This window comes from Oncorhynchus clarkii, chromosome 3 (assembly GCF_045791955.1).
Source record: "Oncorhynchus clarkii lewisi isolate Uvic-CL-2024 chromosome 3, UVic_Ocla_1.0, whole genome shotgun sequence".
Taxonomy (NCBI): domain Eukaryota; kingdom Metazoa; phylum Chordata; class Actinopteri; order Salmoniformes; family Salmonidae; genus Oncorhynchus; species Oncorhynchus clarkii.
The window spans coordinates 64,023,784-64,046,012 of NC_092149.1; the positions used below are offsets into that span (position 1 = coordinate 64,023,784).

Consider the following 22,229-nt stretch of genomic DNA (forward strand, 5'->3'; position numbering starts at 1 on the left):
CAACTAGGAGTGGTGGGTGGAATCAGGCGCAAAGAGCAGGGTTCAGTCGTTTGTCAAATTTATTCACCAGCGCAACAAAACAGTCACGCCAACACACAGGGCGTATATAAGTTGCCAGTCCAAACAACAGGACAAAAATAGTCCGGAGAATAAAGACACAAATAAATCACACCATCAAACACAGAGTAACAAAAAACAAGCCTGCACAAATACCCAGCGGGCCTAGTGCCCTTAAATACCCTACAAACAAACCCTAATACAAAACAGGTGTACCCAATTACCCAATAACCAAAACAAACGGAAAGGGAATCGATGGCAGCTACGACCGCCGAGCACCGCCCGAACAGGAAGAGGCACCATCTTCGGCGAGGTTCGTGACAACTTACAGGCTCTAACCAATAGTGCAAAAACGTATTGGGTGAACAATAAGTAAGTAAAGAAATCAAACAACTGTAAAAAGACAGGCTATATACAGTAGCGAGGATACATACAGACACCGGTTAGTCAGGCTGATTGAGGTAGTATGTACATGTAGATATGGTTAAAGTGACTATGCATATATGATGAATAGAGAGTAGCAGTAATGTAGTGGGGGGGTTGGGGGTTGGGTTCAATTACAGGCTCAAAATGGCCAGAAACAAATAACTATCTTCTGAAACTCGTCAGTCTATTCTTGTTCTGAGAAATGAAGGCTATTCCATGCGAGAAATTGCCAAGAATCTGAAGATCCTGTACAACACCGTGTACTACTCCCTTCACAAAACAGCGCAAACTGTCTCTAACCAGAATAGAAAGCGCAGTGGGAGGCCCCGGTGCACAACTGAGCAAGAAGACAAGTACATTAGAGTGTCTAGTTTGAGAAACAGACGTTGCAGAAGTCCTCAACTGGCAGCTTCATTAAATAGTACCTGCAAAACACCAGTCTCAATGTCAACTGTGAAAAGGTGACTCCGGGATGCTGTCCTTCTAGGCAGAGTTGCAAAGAAAAAGCCATATCTCAGACTGGCCAATAAAAGTAAAAGATTAAGATGGGAAAAAGAACACAGACACTGGACAGAGGAAGATTGGAAAAAAAAGTGTAATGGACAGACAAATCTAAGTTTTGAGCTGTTCGGATCACAAAGAAGAACATTTGTGAGACGCAGAGAAAATGAAAAGATGCTGGGGGAGTGCTTGACGCCATCTGTCAAGGATGGTGGAGGCAACGTGATGGTCTGGGGGTGCTTTGGTGGTGGTAAAGTGGGAGATTTGTACAGGTGAATGGGATATTGAAAAAGGAAGGCTATCACTCCATTTTGCAACGCCATGCCATACCCTGTGGATGGCGTTTAATTGGAGTCAATTTCCTCCTACAACAGGACACTGACCTAAAGCACAGCTCCAAACTATGCAAGAACTATTTAGGGAAGAAGCAGTCAGCTTGCATTCTGTCTATAATGGAGTAGCCAGCACAGTCACCAGATCTCAACCCTATTGAGCGGTTGTGGGAGCGGCTTGACCGTATGATACCTAAGAAGTGCCCATCAAGCCAATCCAACTTGTGGGAGGTGCTTTAGGAAGCATGGGGTGAAATCTCAACAAATTGACAACTAGAATGCCATAGATCTGCAAAGGCTGTAATTGCTGCAAATGGAGGATTCTTTTAGGAAAGCAAAGTTTGAAGAACACAATTATTATTTCAATTAAAAATCATTATTTATAACCTTGTCAACGTCTTGACTATATTTCCTATTCATTTTGCAACTAATTTCATGTATGTTTTCATGGAAACAAGGACATTTCTAAATTTCCCCAAACTTTTGAACAGCTCAAAACTTAGATTTGTCTGTCCATTACACTTTTTTTTCCAATCTTCCTCTTATTTTCCTGTGGTGTCAGGAATATAACCTCACACTCAACGTCAACTAAACTAAGGGGATGATTGTGGACTTCAGGAAACAGCAGAGGGAACAGTAGTGGAGAGGGTAGTAAGTTTTAAGTTCTTCGGTGTACACATCACAGACAAACTGAATTGGTCCACCCACACAGACAGCATCGGGAAGAAGGCGCAGCAGCGCCTCTTCAACCGCAGGAGGCTGAAGAAATTCGGCTTGTCACCAAAAGCACTCACAAACTTCTACAGATGCACAATCGAGAGCATCCTGTCGGGCTGTATCACAGCCTGGTACGGCAACTGCTCCGCCCACAACCGTAAGGCTCTCCAGAGGGTAGTGAGGTCTGCACAACGCATCACCGGGGGCAACCTACCTGCCCTCCAGGACACCTACACCACCCGATGTCACAGGAAGGCCATAAGGATCATCAAGGACAACAACCACCCGAGCCACTGCCTGTTCACCCCGCTATCATCCAGAAGGCGAGGTCAGTACAGGTGCATCAAAGCTGGGACCGAGAGACTGAAAAACAGCTTCTATCTCAAGGCCATCAGACTGTTAAACAGCCACCACTAACATTGAGTGGCTGCTGCCAACACACTGACTCAACTCCAATTGATGGGAATTGATGTAAAATATATCACTAGCCACTTTAAACAATGCTACTTAATATAATGTTTACATACCCTACATTATTTATCTCATATGTATACGTATATACTGTACTCGATACCATCTACTGCATCTTGCCTATGCCACTCTGTACCATCACTCATTCATATATCTTTATGTACATATTCTTTATCCCTTTACACTTGTGTGTATAAGGTAGTAGTTTTGGAATTGTTAGCTAGATTACTCGTTGGTTATTACTGCATTGTCGGAACTAGAAGCACAAGCATTTTGCTACACTCGCATTAACATCTGCTAACCATGTGTATGTGACAAATAAGATTTGATTTGATTTTTAGTATAGGTTTACACACGCACTGTTTTCTCAACCAAATACCATTAGGTTAGTATAATATCTTTGTTATGAATGAATAACCAGTTTTAGTAGTAAGGAGATAGAGAGAGAGAGGGAGAGCACAGGAGAGAAAGAAAAATAACAGTTTTAGTAGTAAGGAGATACTTGACTTTATTCAGACACCATAGTGAACTGAGTGAGGTGGCTAGAAGCCTTCTGAAGGGCCTCAAATCAGGGCACATAAGTAACTTGACTCCCTTAGCTCTAAAAAGGACAGACTGTGTCTAACTCTGATGAACCAGCCCTAATTTACGTCTCCCTTCCCCATGACAATAAACTCTATGAATATAGGTCCATTATCATTTCTACACAGTTTCAGTTTGTTTTAATAATTTAAAAGAATCCTGAGTGAGTTTAAAAAAAAACTTAAACCACTTGTGGGCCGGATTGGACCCCCTCGTGGGAATATGTTTGACAAATCTGATCTAAAAGCACAACCAAATTCCAATAGAAAAACAATGTTGGATTTTTGGTTTAGTTATCAACAAAATGTGTTATCACTGTGCATTTAACCATTTAAAAGCACAATAAAGTTCAAATACAGTGTCAGATATATTGTTTATTTATACAACAATTTAACTGTGCTTCATCAAATAGCGCAACCAAATGACCTGGATTGCAGTTGAGATTACATTAAAAGTACATAGCGCAAGTTATCAATAATGTTCAAGATTCTGCACAGATTATTAAAGCAATTGTGAAGACTTCCACAGACCTGTGACCTTTGCAAGCTTTATATGATTACATAAGAAGACATTTATAGTTACATTAGGCCAACCTCAAAATATGGCCATGGATATGTTACTCATTTTAAGGTTGAATAACTACTATTAAATTAGTTTGTAAGATTAGGCTATTTACTGTATTACAAAAATATTACTGTAATTGTGTTTGGTTGACAACGCAAACAAATATCAACATTTAAAGAATGTCTAATGCTTGGATAGTTACATTACAAATGAATTACATACAGTACCAGTCAATAGTTTGGACACACCAACTCATTCAAGGGTATTTCTTTTTTTTGTATTACTATTTATACATTGTAGAATAATAGTGAAGACATCAAAACTATGAAAAAGCACATATGGAATCATGTAGTAACCAAACAAGTGTTAAACAAATCAAAATATATATTTGAGATTCTTAAAAGTAGCCACCCTTTGCCATGATGACAGCTTTGCACAATCTAGGCATTCTCTCAATCAGCTTCATGAGGTAGTCCCCTGGAATGTATTTCAGTTAACAGGTGTGCCTTGTTAAAAGTTCATTTGTGGAATTTCTTTCCTTCTTAATGTGTTTGAGCCAATCATTTGTGTTGTGACAAGGTAGGGGTGGTATACAGAAGATAGCCCTATCTGGTAAAAGACCAAGTACATTTTATGGCAAGAACAGCTTAAATAAGAAATGAGAAATGACAGTCCATCATTACTTTAAGACATGAAGGTCAGTCAATCTGGAACATTTTAAGAACTTTGAAAGTTTCTTCAAATGCAGTTGCAAAAACCATCAAGCGCTATAATGAAACTGGCTCTCATGAAGACTGACAAAGGAAAGGAAGAACCAGAGTTACCTTTGCTGCAGAGAATAGGTTCATTAGAGTTAACTGCACCTCAGATTGCAGCCCAAATAAATGTAACAGACACATCTCAGACACATCTCAACATCAACTGTTCAGAGACTGCGTAAATCAGGCCTTCATGGTCTGCTGCGAAGAAACAACTACTAAAGGACACTAATAAGAAAAATAGACTGGCTTGGGCAAAGAAACACAAGCAATAGACATTAGACCGGTGAAAATTTGTCCAAATTTGAGATTTTCTTCCCCAACCGCCGTGTCTTTGTGAGACACAGAGTAGGTAAACGGATGATCTCGGCATGTGTGGTTCCTGCCGTGAAGCATGGAGTAGGAGGTGTGATGGTGTGGGTGTGCTTTGCTGGTGACACTGTCAGTGATTTATTTAAAATTCAAGGCACACTTAACCAGCATGGCTACCACAGCATTCTGCACCATTCTGGTTTGCACTTAGTGGGACTATCATTTGTTTTTCAACAGGATAATGACCCAACTGTCACGTTCTGACCATAGTTCTGTTATTTTATCTTTGTTTTAGTATGGTCAGGGCGTGAGTTGGTTGGGCAGTCTATGTTTGTTTTTCTATGTTGGAATTTGGTTCTCAATCAGAGGCAGCTGTCAATTGTTGTCCCTGATTGAGAATCAATCACAGAGTATAAGTTTACTTAGTTACAGTTCCATTTAAAATGAATTGTTCAGTCATTTAATCATAATTTTCCTAACAGAGGTCCCTTACACCAACACACCTCCAGGCTGTGTAAGGACTATTTGACCAAGAAGGAGAGTAACAGCGCGCTGCATCAGATGACCTACCTCCACAATCACCTGACCTCAACCCAATTCAGATGGTTTGGAATGAGTTGGACTGCAGAGTGAAGGAAAAGCAGCCAACAAGTGCTCAGCTTATGTAGGAACGGTTTGAAAATCATTCCAGGTGAAGCTGGTTGAGAGAATGCCAAGAGTGTGCATAGCTGTCATCAAGTCAAATGGTGTCTACTTTGAAGAATCTCAAATGTAAAATATATTTAGATTTGTTTAACATTTTTTTGGTTACTACATGATTCCATGTGTTTAATAAAAAATAGTTTTGATGTCTTCACTGTTATTCTACAATGTAGAAAATATTAAAGATAAAGAAAATGAGTAGGTGTGTCCAAACCTTTTACTGGTACTGTATGTTGTATTCACGTCTCCATCTCAACCAAAAAAACATCTAAGTTTAAGAATAGGACTAAATCTAATCTAATCAAACTTTAAAATGCAGTTTATATAAAATGAATTTGATTTAGTCCTATTCTTTAACTTTTATTGTTGTATTCGATGAGATGTTCTTTCAATTGTAATCATCAATGATTCACTTGAAGATTATAATTGAAAGAATCCAAAGCTTGAAACCATAGGCCTATATTAATTGTCTATGTTTAGTTTAACCCTGTGTTGAATTGAAACAATAGCTGTTGATGGCTTTGCAAATGCTATTTAGGCCTAAATAGTATAATTAATTATACATACGTTCAACACCATAATGCCCTTGAAGCTAATCACTAAGCTAAGGATCTTGGGAATTAACACTTCCCTCTGCAACTGGATCCTGGACTTCCTGACAGGCCACCCTCATGTGGTGTGGGTAGGTAGCAACACATCTGCCACGCTGATCCTCAACACTGAAGCCCCTCAGCGGTGTGTGCACAGTCCCCTCCTGTTCTCCCTGTTCACCCACGACTGCATAGCCAGGCACGATTCCAACATCATCATTAAGTTTGCAGACGACACAACAGTGGTAGGCCTGATCACAGACAACGACGAGACAGCCTATAGGGAGGAGGTCAGAGACCTGACTGGGTGGTGCCAGAATAGCAACCTATCCCTCAATGTAATCAAGACAAAGGAGATGATTGTGGTCTACAGGAAAAGGAGGACCGAGCACGCCCCCATTCTCATCGACGGGGCTGTAGTGGAGCAGGTTGAGAGCTTCAAGTTCCTTGGTGTCCACATCACCAACAAACTAGAATGGTCCAAACACACAAAGACAGTTGTGAAGAGGACACGACAAAACCTATTGTCCCTCAGAAGACTGAAAAGATTTGGCATGGGCCCTCAGATCCTCAAAAGGTTCTACAGCTGCAACATCGATAGCATCCTGACTGGTTGCATCACTGCCTGGTACGGCAACTGTAACGATCGTCATAATGGGTAGACCAAGGCGCAGCGTGATTTGGGTTCACCATAATTTATTTGAATGTTAACCAGCAACAAAAACAATAAAGAGAAACAAACAAACAAACATACAGCCTTGTAGTGCTCAAAAGCAACAACACTGTTACGACTTCTATGAATGGTGAGTGGAGGAGTCAAGCGCAGAGAGCAGGTAATTCCGTATGTGGATATTTTATTCCAAAGACAGTGGAGACACGGACATGCAAAACACAAGGGCGCATGAAACAACCTGTCCAAAATACAAAGGACTAAAACTGTCCGGAAAAATATAGATCACACTAATACACCAACACCAAATAACAGAGAACAAGCCCGCACAAATACCCAGCGGGCCTAGTGCCCTTAAATAGCCTACAAACAAACACTAACTCAAAACAGGTGTACCCAAATAAACCCAATAAACAGAAACAAACGGAAAGGGAATCGATGGCAGCTAATAGGCCGGCGACGACGACCACCGAGCGCCGCTCGAACAGGAAGAGGCACCATCTTCGGCGAGATTCGTGACAAATACAAAAACAAGATCCCACAAACAACAGGTGGGAAAAGGCTACCTAAATATGATCCCCAATCAGAGACAACGATAGACAGCTGCCTCTGATTGGGAACCATACCAGGCCAACATAGACATACAAAAACTAGACTACACATAGAAATAATAAGCTAGAACACCCCCCAGTCACGCCCTGACCTATTCCACCATAGAAAATAAAGGCTTTCTATGGTCAGGACGTGACAGCAACTGCTCGGCCTCCGACCGCAAGGCACTACAGAGGGTAGTGCGTACGGCCCAGTACATCACTGGGGCCAAGCTGCCTGCCATCCAGGACCTCTACACTGGGCGGTGTCAGAGGAAGGCCAAGTCTAGGACCAAAGGGCTTTTCAACAGCATTTACCCCCAAGCCATAAGACTCCTGAACAGGTAATCAAATGGCTACCTGGACTATACCTACATGTACATATTACCTCAATTAGCCCCCGCACAATGACTCTGTTCCAGTACCTCCTGTATATAGCCTCACTACTGTTATTTTCACTGTCATTTTACTGTTTTTATTTTTATTTATTTACTTATCTATTGTTTACCTAATACCTATTTTTTATTTAAAAATTGCACTTTTGGTTAGGGCTTGTAAGTAAGCATTTCACTGTAAGGTGAAACCTGTTGTATTCCGTGCACGTGACAAATAAACGTTGATTTGATTTGCTCTGTTGAACATATTCTTTGGAATGACTTCAAAGCAACAGTGAATATATTTAGCTATGAAGAGGTTTCTTAATAATCATTCTCAACATAGCACATTGTTAATCGTGAGCGACAAATATAAAAGCTAAGCAGCCTGGTTTTGGTTAAAACCCTGGATGAGAGACCAAATAGCTGCATGTCAACATAACTGTAGGAAGTGCTGCCCAGCCTATTGTTAATTGTTTTGATAGTGGATATAAAGTTGAAAATCTGACATTGTTTCAAAAGCACATATTCAACATATTTTATACAAGATTTGTCTATGTTGAAAGTGGGTTACAATAATGAAATAATCCTGTGGTTAAAATTTCAATCTCAAAACAACAGTTTATGTTGATTACTTTTTACAAATCCAGTGTATTTTAAACATAGATCCACGTTACAATACGTTGACAAATTACGTTGAAACAACTCTATTTCAACCAGTTTGTGCCGGGTGGGAAGTTGTGGTTTGCATTATGTAACGTGTTTGGTAACGTGGGCTGCCTGTTTCTTGCCGCTCACTAATAAGACCACAATTAGCTATTGGGGAACAGAATTCACAACACAAATCGAAGGCAAATTAACTTCATAGACAACATGTTGTAGCCTGCATTAAAATAGTTATAACATTTTATAATATTAGCTTGGGAGCGAATTTTACGCGCACGCGCACGCACACACACACACACACACACATTCAAATAAACAGGACAGGCAAGTTACAACACCCGCCCCTTAGGCTGCATTATTAGTCCATGACTGTCTTTGAAGCACCTGCAGAAGCCAAGAATCACGGCAAACTAATTTGGATTCAGACAACCACCTTGGACTGTAACTGTTGGCTGGGCCCACAAATTATTCCGCATATTATACTAAATCACTAAAAGCTGTGGATTGAAGTAGCCTGTTTTCTTTATTTTCTTCAAATTGTTCCGACTGACGGAGAGCGACTGCTAGGATTTACTTGTACGATGTCCCCGTTGGAGTCTGTCGATAATATCCGATAAGGACTTTAGGCTACCCGCGAAAAATCAAGAAAAAATGTAACCTATTTGAAATTGAAATGTTATTTTCGTGTTATATGTTTTGTGTTAATTTGAATATGTTCTAAAGATGATGATAGCCAGGCTAATGTGGGGAGAATCTGTAACGTGATCGTATTGATATAAAAACACAATGTTGGCCTAGATCTGTCCAAATTATATTAGGGAATTCAGGTCATGGTCTAGTTTCTCTATCTTAAAAAAAAACATCTCTAACTATTTACAACCAATGTTATATTCACAGAGACACAAAGTAGATAGACTACATTAAAGCCATTTGCTCAGATGTTAATGCATTCAAATAACACGACAAAACCTCACACTTTTCCAATCTTAGAATTCAGGATAAATTAATACATAACGAAACCCTATAGGCTTTTTCCTTAGTGTCTGTTAAATGCAATGACTAAATGACTTTATATAATGGTACAAATAGTACTGATTATATTATAGTACTGAGCATATTATAATGATTTGTATTTTATAGTATTCAACAATGACATATACATCATTTGACAAGTCCCTTTTTCCCCATCTTTTTCTCCTCCAGCTTCCTTTACTGATGGCCGGATTTTTCCAACAGCTGCGACTTTTACTTTGGAAAAATGCCCTTGGTGTCATTAGACAACCGGTATGTAAAAAAACAAGCTGGTTTATTGTGAAAGCTATTCCTTCAATAATTATATGAGGAGCATGAGTGACATCTTGAACATAAATAATGATGTCATACCAAACGAATTGTCTCATGTTCTAAGTCTCTGATGATCTATTACACATTAAGACACACATTTTAGATCACCATTACATGTTCTGTAATGTCAATGCACTGAAACAAATTTATACAAAACTATGAACAAATGAAAGCAACATTGACTGTCTTCAGAAATTGTCTGTGTTTTTGTAAGGTGTTGTGTGTGTTAGGGCTGGACTGTTTGATCTGAAACTTTGCATTCTGTCCATCAGGGCTGGACTGTGGCCCTCCTGGTTTGGCCACTGGTCATCTTCATCATCCTGGCCATCACCCGCTCCCAGTTCCCCCCTAAGATGAAAGACTCATGTAAGTTAAGGACCGTTTCTAGAGAGGTGCACTGACTTATGACGTTGCGTAATAACTTGTTGGTGAATCTATGACACATTTAAAAAAATATTTACTCCTTGAGATTAGAGAATAAATCAGTCAATACTAAACTAAAGTGATTTCACTTGAGTTAATCATAAACCATATTTTTTTACAGATGTATGTGGTCACTATACTACTGCGTTAAATTACATTTCCTTTAGTGACAGAGTTTAACTACTGTGTTTGCTTCATCTTCAGTCACAAGGTTTTGTCCTGGATATCTTTTCCAAACCTTGAAAACAACAGATGAAAAGATTTGTGTGTATGTTTCCCTCCCCGACGTAAAACCCTAAAGAGTTAGTTAAGACGGCCAATATGACGTGGGAGATCTCGTGACCCTGGGGTCCTCACCTCTCACAAAGCTCCTCATCATGTGATTCAGCAAATAAAAGACACTAACAACACAAATAGGAGTGACCAAATTGTGTTAGTTGAGATGCCATCATATTGGTCTATGGGCTTTCTTATAGCAATACCAGTAAATTGTGTTGTTTCTGTCCAGTTTTAAGTCAACAAAGCATGACCAAAATAACTTACATTTAAGATGCATAATCGTTAGGGCTGGGAATTGCCATTGAACTCACGATACGATATTATCACGATACTTAGCTGCCGATACAATATGTATTGCGATTCTTATGATTCTCACAATTCTATTTGTATTGCAATTTGATACTGTGATTTTATTGTGATTCAATGTTCTGAACATATTGCTGACCACATGTCTGCTGCAGAGGGACAAGAGAGAGCCATGAGAAATCTAGTTATGATCAGTCATGGAAATAAAAGTGCTGGAAACAAATTGGCTCCCCATTCAGAAAGAAGATGGAGAACAAGCTATGAAGGAAAAATACTGGAGTTTTGGTGCAGGTACAGCCAACTAGCGCAAAAATAATATTGCGATATTGCCCCAAAAATAATATCCCCATATGAAACTGTATTGATTTTCCCCCCATCTGTAATTATCGAATAGGATTTTCCACCTGCCACTCTCAATTATTTTAGCTTTGTAGAGTTGACAGACAAGGTATAATTTGTCTGTCAATGCCAGGGCAGGGAGGGTTGATGATAGTGACCCTTGCCCAAATTGACTTGACACCACAGAGATCATTCAGAGGCCTGTATTGTTTCCAGTGTGGTGATGTGTGGGTGCTCCAGAGATTGGATGGAATGATTGTTTACTGAGGTTAGATGAAATGAAAGACACCATCTTCTGTGCTTCATTGCTCAGAATGTCCTATGTCCTCCATCAAGTCATATTCTCATAGTGTTTGCTGTATTATCAGTTTTTATTAGTGATGGGCTGGTCAAATGATGAGATCAGTATTTTTAGTAATATAGATCATTACATTTCTCCATATTCATTACCAATCCAAATAATCAGGTTAGCGTTCACTGTATATGTGTTTGATATTGCTTAGCATGTTTGTGTAACCTTTTGATCATGTGAGTGACCAGATTAATGACCTCCGAGACAGGTCCAGTGTTTCTTCATGTTTCTTCCATAGGTTCTCTAGACATAATGGACATTTGTTTGCTTAGCAATCATTTCACCATTTGGAAAATTATTGCACAAATATAAGTTATTGTATTATGATGGAATGTAAATTATGCAACAGAACTATGTGAACTACGTTAAGGGTATTTGAAGTAATAACATATTATTAACAATTATAAGGTGATTAATGTGAGAAACAGTGGGCCTAATAATTACCAGTAGTTTCCACTTTTTTACCATGTTATTACCTGTATATTCCAACAGTATTTGGTGTGAATTGTTTGTAAGTAAGTCCTATAAAATACACATTTTTACTTTCCTATGCAATACCAGTTAATTAATACTGAGAAACAGTACTGTAATGTCTTAACTATATACACAGTATGTTTCGATTCCATGTTATAATGTTAAGTGCTACCCAAATGACTTAAATCATTCTGTTATTCTGTTAATGACTGTTATTGTGGTGTCTCTCTGTCTGTCCCAGGCTATGTGGCCCCGAGGAACCTCCCCAGTACAGGTTTCTTCCCCTTTCTCCAGACCCTCATGTGTAACACAGACAGCTCCTGCCACAACACAACTCATCTGTTCTCCAAGAGTCCAACTAAAAACACCAGGGCATCCTGGACAGAACACGATGCAAAGAGGTACTCTGTCTTCACATAACTTTGTAGTTTTATATAGTGCTTTTCCAGATGCTCAAAGCACTTTGCATAGTAAGGGGGGATATTCAACTCATCTATCACTGTTCGTTCTCATACAACATTCTCCTGAACCTGAACTACTGTGCTTCTGTGGTCAAGTTATCTATCAGAATTGGATGATGCTGTGGTTTTGATTTTGCAATTCCACTGCCTAGAAGGATAGAGTCAGGGAATAGTGTGAGGAAACAGGCTGTCTTTGATTTCAGAGCAGAAATGCCTCATGAGTCATAATATAAGTTATAAAAGTCAAAAGTCAAACCTCAACATCCACCAGAACTGAACAAATGAATATAATGATACATTAAGTCATTTGTGGATGTGTCACATCAATTATTCCTCTCAGATTCATCAATATTGTGATGCCACTGAGGAATAAATATATTTTCGTTTTGCGTTGAGGCTCATTTTATCATCTGGTATAGTTTTAGTGAGTAGAGAGACACAAAGAGACAGGTCGGAGATCAGCAACCCCACAACACAGAGGAGGGAGACACCTTGATGGTACTGCATCACATCACAAGGGAGGGGATTAGTGTCTTCATGGAAAATTACCTTGGGGGAGAGGTGCTTTCTAACTCTCAGTTTTTTTCTGCTGACTGCTAATGGCCTGTCGTCCACAACAATGAGAATGTCATTAATTAGTCGTTTTTTGTAGTACAGTTTTGAATTTGTATTGGTCAACAATATCATTTCAAATAATATGTTTAAGGTAAGATATATTTTAGTCATTTTCTGAACGTTTGACCATGGAAAAGTCTTGCTTTGTAGAGTTAGGTGTGTTGCATATTTCAAGTTCCTCTGTGGAATCAACAGTGACTCCATCATCATGTTTAGCCCATGCTGTCGTTGTCACTTAATTCTACTTATTGTTGTTGAGCATAAGAACATTCCATGAGGGCGCCAACAATAGGGGAACCTGTTTGGTTTCCCCTTTACCTGGTGGAATACGTAACTGGCTACATGGCTGATTGACAGATTGCTTTCACAATGCCTCAACCTTCATTGCTTCTATTTTCTAACTTTTTGTTTGGACACATCTTCAGCCTTTCATAAATCCTCATTATCACCGCCATTCATGTGCAGTAAGTGTTTCTTTGTGTTAAAAACAACAGCTATTACATAAGTAACTGATGGGTGTTTGTTGTCAAAGTGTAGGGTTGTGTGAAAAGATTGTGAAGAGGCTATGCATGATGGGATGCATTTGTAAAGGTTATTGCTTGTCATTGTACTCTACTTTATGGTACATTTATATTTTCACATACTGCTGCCTTTTATTTTAATATCTTAGGTGGCTGTCTGTTTCTGCTCTCTCATTATTGAATTGTCATGCCAGACTGTTTGGCTTGACAATGAACGCAATGGAGTTGGAAAGAGCACAAACAGATCTGAGACCAGTCTAAGTGGTCCACTCTCTCCACCCCTTCTCTCCCTGCATAACCACTCTCACCGTATTTTCTATCTCCTCTCATCTCCTCCCCTTCTCTCCATATATAACAGGGTATCCCTGCTGCCCCATGGCACCCCCATGCTAATGGACATTGGGATTGGTGGTAGAGTCCGTGCTGTGCTGCACAAGACATCTGACCAGCCTCAGATCATGGAGCTCTGGGATAAGTTTCTGAGTAGGTCCACTTCCTCAGTAACAGAAAACCATGGTCTGGTCCCAGATCTGTTTGTGCTCTTGCCAAAACTATTGCTGTCATTGTCAAGCCAAGCATTTTTGTCAATGTTTGGCATGACAATAAGTAACAAGAAGTTGACATGATAGCACAAACAGACTGGCACTCAGGCTAGAGAAACCATAGGAAAGTCTAAAAACATATAGGTGAACTACTAATAAATACTACACTCTATATGACTATGTTGATTTGTTTCCCTTGTAGCCTATGTTAACTATCTTTGTGGCAATGTCTCTTGTTTATATTTGTTACAATTTATACAATGACATAAGGATGGTGTATTGAATGGTACCGTGCTGGCTTATATATTAACTTTATCCTTCATATTTTCCAGATGCCAGCCACCAAGATAAATCAAAGTACAACTCTCCCATGGAGGGATTTAACAACACCCTACTGGGAGACAAGGTGCGTCTGATGGAAATCATCAATATGTACAGTACCAGTCAAAAGTTTGTACATTGTAGAATAATAGTGAAGACATCAAAACATCAAAAACACACATGGAATCATGTAGTAACCAAAAAAGTGTTAAAACAAATCTAAATATATTTTATATTTGAGATTCTTCAAAGTAGCCACCCTTTGCCTTCATGACAGCTTTGCCCTCTCTTGGCATTCTCTCAACCAGCTTCATGAGGTAGTCACCTGGAATACTTTTCCAACAGTATTGAAGGAGTTCCCACATATGCTGAGCACTTGTTGGCTGCTTTTCCTTCACTCTGCGGTCCAACTCATCCCAAACCATCTCAATTGGGTTGAGGTCTGGTGATTGTGGAGGCCAGGTCATCTGATGCAGCAAAAAAATCTGTATTGACTGACCTTCATGTCTCAAAGTAATGATGGAATGTCATTTCTCTTTTCTTATTTAAGCAGTTCTTGCCATAATATGGACTTGGTCTTTTACAAAATAGGGCTATCTTCTGTAAAACAACCGTACCTTGTCACAACACAACTGATTGGCTCAAACACATTAAACACAAAAATGTACTTTTAACAAGGCACACCTGTTAATTGAAATGCATTCCAGGTGACCTTGTGAAGCTGGTTGAGAGAATGCCAAGAGTGTGCAAAGCTGTCATCAAGGCAAAGGGTGGCTACTTTGAAGAGTCTCAAATATAAAATATATTTTGATTTGTTTAACACTTTTTTGGTTACTACATGATTCCATGTGTGTTATTTCATGGCTTCAATGTCTTCACTATTATTCTACAACGTAGAAAATAGTAAAAAATAAAGAAAAACCCTTAAATCAATCACAAGAGTATTCTAGCCTGTTAGAACAGTTATATGGGTGTAGTCTATTGTCTTAGGTTATTCAGAACAACCTTTTTCGACAGTGATTATGTTAAGAAAATGGTTTGTATTGAGATGATGTTCTGTGTAACTCATTCCTCATTCCAAATACCTATGTGCCATCCTTCTACCCTGTGCGAGCGAGCAGGAAGCGCTGGATGTGATGCTGGATTCAGTGAACCTGTTGAAGAAGTCTCTGTGCTCCTTCTCCCTGATGGTCCTTAACGTGTCCTCCATGTCCTCCGTCGACCCCCTCACCTACGGACTGGTCACCTTCTGCAAGTCCAACAACACCCTGCTGGAGGTCTCACTGCTCACCATCAACCAGGTGTGTGTATGTGTGTGTGCTCTCAAATTTCCTCTTCCTCACTTTTCCAACAGTGACAAACAAGACTTGGGAGGATGGCAAGATAGATAGATGGATCATGTTTGATGTTTAATGTTGAAGCATACTGCTGGTTCCCTCAGGTGCTGACGGAACTGTTGCTGAAAGACCCAGCGCAGGCCCTGACCACAATGGGCACGGCAGTTGTGGTGTTTGAGAGGCTGCAGAGGGAGACTTCGCTGTGGGAGGGGCTACTGGGCCTGCCACGTCTCCTCATGCCCACCACCCCCGATAAGATCCTGGATCAGGTGCTGGATGAGGGGGAGAGTCTTCTGCAAAACATCAAGAGGTAATGTATTAATCAAATGTATTTTACATCAACAGTTGGTCACGTGTGGCTCAGTTGGTAGAGAATGCCTCTTAAAAGTTGTGCAATGCCAGGATCATGGGTTTGATTCCCGCTAAGGACATCCATATGAAAATGCATGCATGCATGATAGTAAGTCGCTTTGGATAAAGCCTCTACTCAATGGCATTTACTATTATTAGTTGTCACAAAGTGCTTATCAAAGTGCTAACCAAAGTGCCTAACAAGGTGCTTAACAAAGTACCTAACAAAGTGCTTAACAAAGTGCCTAACAAAGTGCTCAACAAAGTGCTTAACAAAGTGCTCAACAAAGTGCCTAACAAAGTGCTTAACAAAGTACCTAACAAAGTACCTAACAAAGTGCTTAACAAAGTGCCTAACAAAGTGCTTAACAAAGTGCCTAACAAGGTGCTTAACAAAGTGCCTAACAAAGTGCTTAACAAAGTGCTTAACAAAGTGCCTAACAAAGTGCTCAACAAAGTGCTCAACAAAGTGCCTAACAAAGTGCTCAACAAAGTGCCTAACAAAGTACCTAACAAAGTGCTTAACAAAGTGCCTAACAAAGTGCCTAACAAAGTACCTAACAAAGTGCTTAACAAAGTGCTTAACAAAGTGCCTAACAAAGTACCTAACAAAGTGCTTAACAAAGTGCCTAACAAGGTGCCTAACAAAGTGCCTAACAAAGTGCTTAACAAAGTGCTTAACAAAGTGCCTAACAAAGTGCCTAACAAAGTGCTTAACAAAGTGCTTAACAAAGTGCCTAACAAAGTGCCTAACAAAGTGCTTAACAAAGTGCTCAACAAAGTGCTTAACAAAGTGCCTAACAAAGTGCTTAACAAAGTGCCTAACAAAGTGCTTAACAAAGTGCTTAACAAAGTGCCTAACAAAGTGCTTAACAGTAACCCGGCCTAGAGCACAAAGAGCAAGCAGAAGCACACCGACAAGGAAACAACTAACTAGAAGGAAGGACCCTGGAAAGGAACCAGGCTCTGAGGATAGTATTGTTGAGGAAGCGGGCAGAGTTTGGGAGGAGAGAGATAGTTGTAGTATGGAGGGTATAGTGTTGATGGAGTCAAACCTTGGGTGGTTCTGGGTGTAGGGTGTAGTTGCCCCCAGATGTTGATTTGGGGTCAGTTTGGCATTCCCCCACCAATGGTTTAGGTTAGGATTGGGAGAGGGGAAGCTGATCCTAGATCTGTACCTAGGGGAATCTTCTGCCTGTAGTGTGGTTCTGTGAGTTTAGCAAGAGATAGATAGTTATAGAGTACAGGATGAACTATAGAGGGAGTTTCGACAAACACTGCTGAACTTTACCATTCCTTTTTATCTCAACAATCTGGTTTGTCAGCTTGCACAATGGTGGAAAAATGCATACCTCCTAAGCTGTGTTTTATTCATGATGAATGACAGGCTCTTTCTTCTCCGTGACAAAAGTCATGTCAAAACTAGTTTCTTCAAGGTATTACATAAGCATAATAAACTAATCTTGCTGCAGGTGTCTGGAATGTGTGTGTGTGAGTGTGTGTGTGTGTTTCAAGTTTTATTTGTCGTATGTACGGCATACACATGTTATACACCATCCAACGAAATGCTTACTTCCAGGCTCCTTCTCGCCAATGCAACAACAATAAGAAATAAGATACGATAAGAATACAAACATAAAGTAAATAGCTTAGTTGAATAGAATAAATTTTGTTGCATAAGTATAACACAGGAAGCACAATTTATGTTCCAATATTGTGCGTGTGTGTGCTACGTGCATGTGTGCACACTCCGATATCTCCATGTCTGTGCTCACCATAGCCTACATTAGGTGAGTAAATCATTATCAGGCATATGTTTTCTCCTCCTCCCCTCTCCTGTGTAGGACTATAGCTGCCATCGAGAGCAACTTCCCAGAGGCTAATCTTTCAGTTGTCTCCATGGTGAACCCTGCTATTGTCGGAAGCATCAACCTGCTCCAGTACATCAGGAACTGGCATGGCAGAGGTACGGTACCTATGCCAAGAACAAAGCAATCAACAAAATCAGATCTGTTTATTAGACAATTTATTTAAACACAAGTAAAAAAAGACAACATGCATAAATACAATTATTGAGGATTACACAAAAAATGTATATTTACATTGTGGCCCTCTTTAAATCACTTCCAACCTTTTTCTTACATCATGTTTGATCTCCATGTCTACCTACTATCTCTATTGTTTTCTGATGACTCTCTTATTAACATCCTTATTCTTTCTCTAATTACTAATTTACCTAAAGCACCACATGTCCATCTGCACTCATTTACATGTTTTTGATTTGTCAGTGTATTTATTCAGTTGGGAAGATATAAATATAATCTGATGCTCGGAATCAGATGCATTTTACATTTTTGAATTCAGACTCCACATGCAGGCCAACAACAATAAACTTTTATCCCAAGGGGAAACTCCCTAACAAAGCACAATACTGTTTCGCCATGTTATGGCGTTATCATCTGGGTTAAAACAAGATGCAATCGCTTTAATAACTATTAAATAAAGTATCAGGAATTTCTGACCTGTTGCTTTTGGATAAACAATTTGTGCAAGAATAAATCCTGGCAACTACAAAACTAGCTCATAAGTTCAGCTATGTGAATCAGCCAGGTTAATTGGAAGAGGACAGAGGTAGTGTTTTTATTTGTCATGACTTACAGAATCAAACAACATTCTTTTGATTTGGAAGGGAACAATATGAAAGAAACTAGAATGTGAACTTACATACAACATTTATACTAGATCAAAATACAAACCCCTCAGAGGAATGTTGACTGTCATGTTTTCAGCTCTCACTTGTCAGTAACCTCTTTAGATAGGCCACTTTTATCTGACATTTCTCAAAAAATATGATTTTACACAGATGTCTACATCACCCTTGGTGACGTTATCATGGTGCCACCCAATACCTCAGCACCAGCAGCTGTCAACGCCCTCATGCAGCAGGTCAGGATACCACTAGACAAGGTAAACCTCCCTTCCCTGGCCAAAGGCCCTGTTTGAATGCTTTAGAAATGTGAGTTAAGCTTCCCTAGCCTGGTCCAGATCTGTTTGTGCTGTCTAGCCAACTCCTGTGTTCATTGTCATGTCACATTGGCAAGACAGCACAAACATATCTGGGACCAGGCTAAAGATTCCATTCCCTGGGCTAAATCTGTTCTTAGTACAGCACAGTATGTGTCTGAATATCCTCCAGTAAATAAATATTTAGCCTGTATGACGGCATACTAAATAATATAATCTGATTAGTCTAGGTACCAGGAAGTGACTAGGAATGCTTCTATCTGATATCAGGATGGATGTAAAACCTGTTCTTACTCAACAGTGATACTCATCACCAATTTTCTAAAAGGGACAATATAACTCAGTCTATGAATTTGAGAGTTCTTCAGCCCCATCCCTAAGCTATTTACCCCAAAAAGTGGCGGGGTGCCTGTTTTGTTGTTATTTGAATGCCCGATTGTCCCTTTAAAGGAATACTTCAGGATTCTGGCAATGATGCCCTTTATCTACTTGCCTAGAGTCAGATGAACTGGTGGATACAATTTTTATCTCTGTGTCCAGTATGAATGAAGTTAGAGGTAGTTTCGCGAGCCAGTACTAGTATTAGCGCAATGACTGAAGTCTATGGGTATCTGCTAGCATGCTAGTAGATACCCATAGACTTCCAGCCATAGACTTCCAGCCATTGTGCTAACGCTAGTTAGCATTGTCTCGAGAAACAACCTATAACTTCCTTCATACTGGACACAGCGACATAACAATTGTCTGGAGAAGTAGATAAAGGGCCTCATTGCCAAAATCCAGAATTATCCCTTTGAAGGAGATATGTACAATTACTCCTAAAAAAATACGTTAGTTCAAAGTAATAATGGGATTATTATAGTATAAATGACTTTACTGATGCATACTCAAACATGAACCTCTCCAACCCCAACCTTTAGGCTGTGGCACTTACAATGGACAAGGCACTCCTGCATTCCTACATATGTTCAGGAAACCTCAGTGTTGAGCTCCAAGCAGCTTGTACTGGAGTGACAATGGATATGTTTCTGGGGTGGATCAGTGCCGACAAGGTGGCCCAACAGGTATGTGTGTGTGTGTAGGTGGCAATGTGTTATGGCATCAGCACAGAGATGAGCAGAGAACAGAGGAAAACAGGCAGTGAATGTTATGTCTGGGGTAGGGCCTGTTGCTGTCTTTCATCTGAATAGCATTACAAACCCTTTTCCCCCTTATTCTATTCTCTGTTGTTCAAATGTAAAGACATGAATACATTATATAATTCCACTTTCTCTCTATCTCTCTTCCTCCTCTCTCTCTTTGTCCCTCCCTTCCTCGCTCTACCCCCTTCTCAATACATACACTCAATCAGAGACACAGGGGCAAACCAAACAAAGGGTTACCTTGGTAACATCCTAGCTACAACAACATAACAGAGCAATGGGGACTGATGGGGGAACTCACAGGGCCACCTGTATAACAGGACCCCAGAGATGACCAATTACACCTTTCTGCCAGGCTGCCACGAGGCTGGGGGTAGAGCTTTAAACTTATTACCAGTCAGGGGCAGATGCAGTGATCTAAGCCGCCTCTCATCTGTGTGCTCACTCACTGAACTGTCGGGTTCAGAAATAATATATTTCTTCAGGCTGACTGTTTGATCCCTAATGGGCTTATTTGATGATCAGTGGTAACTGTATAAAACATACTGTGCACACAGGGTCGCAAAGGAGATTGGGGTTCAATGGGGTTTATTGGTCCTCTGTGTGGCTTGCTGTGTTTCCCCTCCTCAGAGCCTCCTGGCCTCGAGTAAAGACACTGCTCCGGGGGATGTTACCTTCGCCAGAGGCCTCGTCCACAGCCTGATGGGACTGTTTGTGGCCCCCGAGGGCCACGGCTCCTTCAACAACACAAGGTCCCAGCGTAGCAGTGACACACAGCCTCAGACCATAGAGGAAGAGCTGTGAGTGAATATTGTTTTGTTTCTCTCATTGTGTAGTTCTGGTGCTAGATACATGTCAAATACTGCACATTTAAAATTGGCAGCTCAATATTTTATTTGTCATTCAACAAGGTTTGGAAATAGACTTAAAGTAGTTGTCGGTGATGATAGGACTTCCATTTGAATCTACCTGAAATAGGTGTAACTGATCTTAGTACCTGGAAGCTTCAGAATAGTCTATAAACTCCATAAGAAAGTATATTACCAAGCAAAGAAGCCCAAAGTATATCCATAGTGTCCATTTTCCCATGGGTGACATCTAAACTCTGATTTGGCAGGTTCCTGAGTGTGTCCTCAGTAGCAGTGGAGCTTCTGAAAGGCATTCCTGGCTGGAACTACATTCAGATGGCCCTCACCACCGGCCATGCCTCCATGCAGCTGGCTACGACAGGCTTGGATACTCTAGTGGGTATGTACTCTGTGTATAGTACTGTATGAGTGCTGCATATACTGTATCCAATGAAGATGAACTGGAACTGTATACTTCTGTTGTGCCAATAAAGCATTTTGGATTGAATTGACCATGGTCACCTTGTGTTTTATTTCTGACACACAGAGATGATGGGGAAGGTGTCGTCGGACGCCCATACCTACCAGGATACCTTCCTCTCCCTGATGTCCAACCAGGCTGCTGCTGACAACTTTGCTGGACAGGTCATGGACTCAATAGTGAAGACAATCATGAAGGTGAGTGGACTGGCTTTAATTAGGAAAAGCAGGCAAAGCTGGTTGAAATGACATCATAAAAAGAACTAAAGTACTTATAATCTGTTTACAACCAGAAGTATACTGAACAAAAATATAAACAAAACATGTAAAGTGTTGGGTCCCATGTTTCATGAGCTGAAATAAAAGATCCAAGATACAGTGCCTTGCGAAAGTATTCGGCCCCCTTGAACTTTGCGACCTTTTGCCACATTTCAGGCTTCAAACATAAAGATATAAAACTGTATTTTTTTGTGAAGAATCAACAACAAGTGGGACACAATCATGAAGTGGAACGACATTTCTTGGATATTTCAAACTTTTTCAACAAATCAAAAACTGAAAAATTGGGCGTGCAAAATTATTCAGCCCCCTTAAGTTAATACTTTGTAGCGCCACCTTTTGCTGCGATTACAGCTGTAAGTCGCTTGGGGTATGTCTCTATCAGTTTTGCACATCGAGAGACTGACATTTTTTCCCATTCCTCCTTGCAAAACAGCTCAAGCTCAGTGAGGTTGGATGGAGAGCATTTGTGAACAGCA

General features: G+C 40.2%; 1 protein-coding gene across 1 annotated transcript in view; it reads left to right on the forward strand.

The window, feature by feature from the left end:
• Nucleotides 1-8,737: 8,737 nt before the first annotated feature.
• LOC139385851 (uncharacterized) overlaps nucleotides 8,738-22,229 on the forward strand; it is a gene marked incomplete at its 3' end in the record, with an annotated part of 29,288 nt that continues 15,796 nt past the window's right edge. The window contains exons 1-14 of the mRNA XM_071131117.1: nucleotides 8,738-8,965; nucleotides 9,516-9,596; nucleotides 9,929-10,022; nucleotides 12,071-12,230; nucleotides 13,785-13,909; nucleotides 14,301-14,374; nucleotides 15,411-15,590; nucleotides 15,731-15,936; nucleotides 17,822-17,943; nucleotides 18,841-18,944; nucleotides 19,922-20,065; nucleotides 20,774-20,943; nucleotides 21,261-21,391; nucleotides 21,539-21,669. Of these exons, the coding sequence (XP_070987218.1) occupies nucleotides 9,528-9,596; nucleotides 9,929-10,022; nucleotides 12,071-12,230; nucleotides 13,785-13,909; nucleotides 14,301-14,374; nucleotides 15,411-15,590; nucleotides 15,731-15,936; nucleotides 17,822-17,943; nucleotides 18,841-18,944; nucleotides 19,922-20,065; nucleotides 20,774-20,943; nucleotides 21,261-21,391; nucleotides 21,539-21,669 (1,710 nt within the window). The remainder of the gene's footprint in view (nucleotides 8,966-9,515; nucleotides 9,597-9,928; nucleotides 10,023-12,070; nucleotides 12,231-13,784; nucleotides 13,910-14,300; nucleotides 14,375-15,410; nucleotides 15,591-15,730; nucleotides 15,937-17,821; nucleotides 17,944-18,840; nucleotides 18,945-19,921; nucleotides 20,066-20,773; nucleotides 20,944-21,260; nucleotides 21,392-21,538; nucleotides 21,670-22,229) is intronic.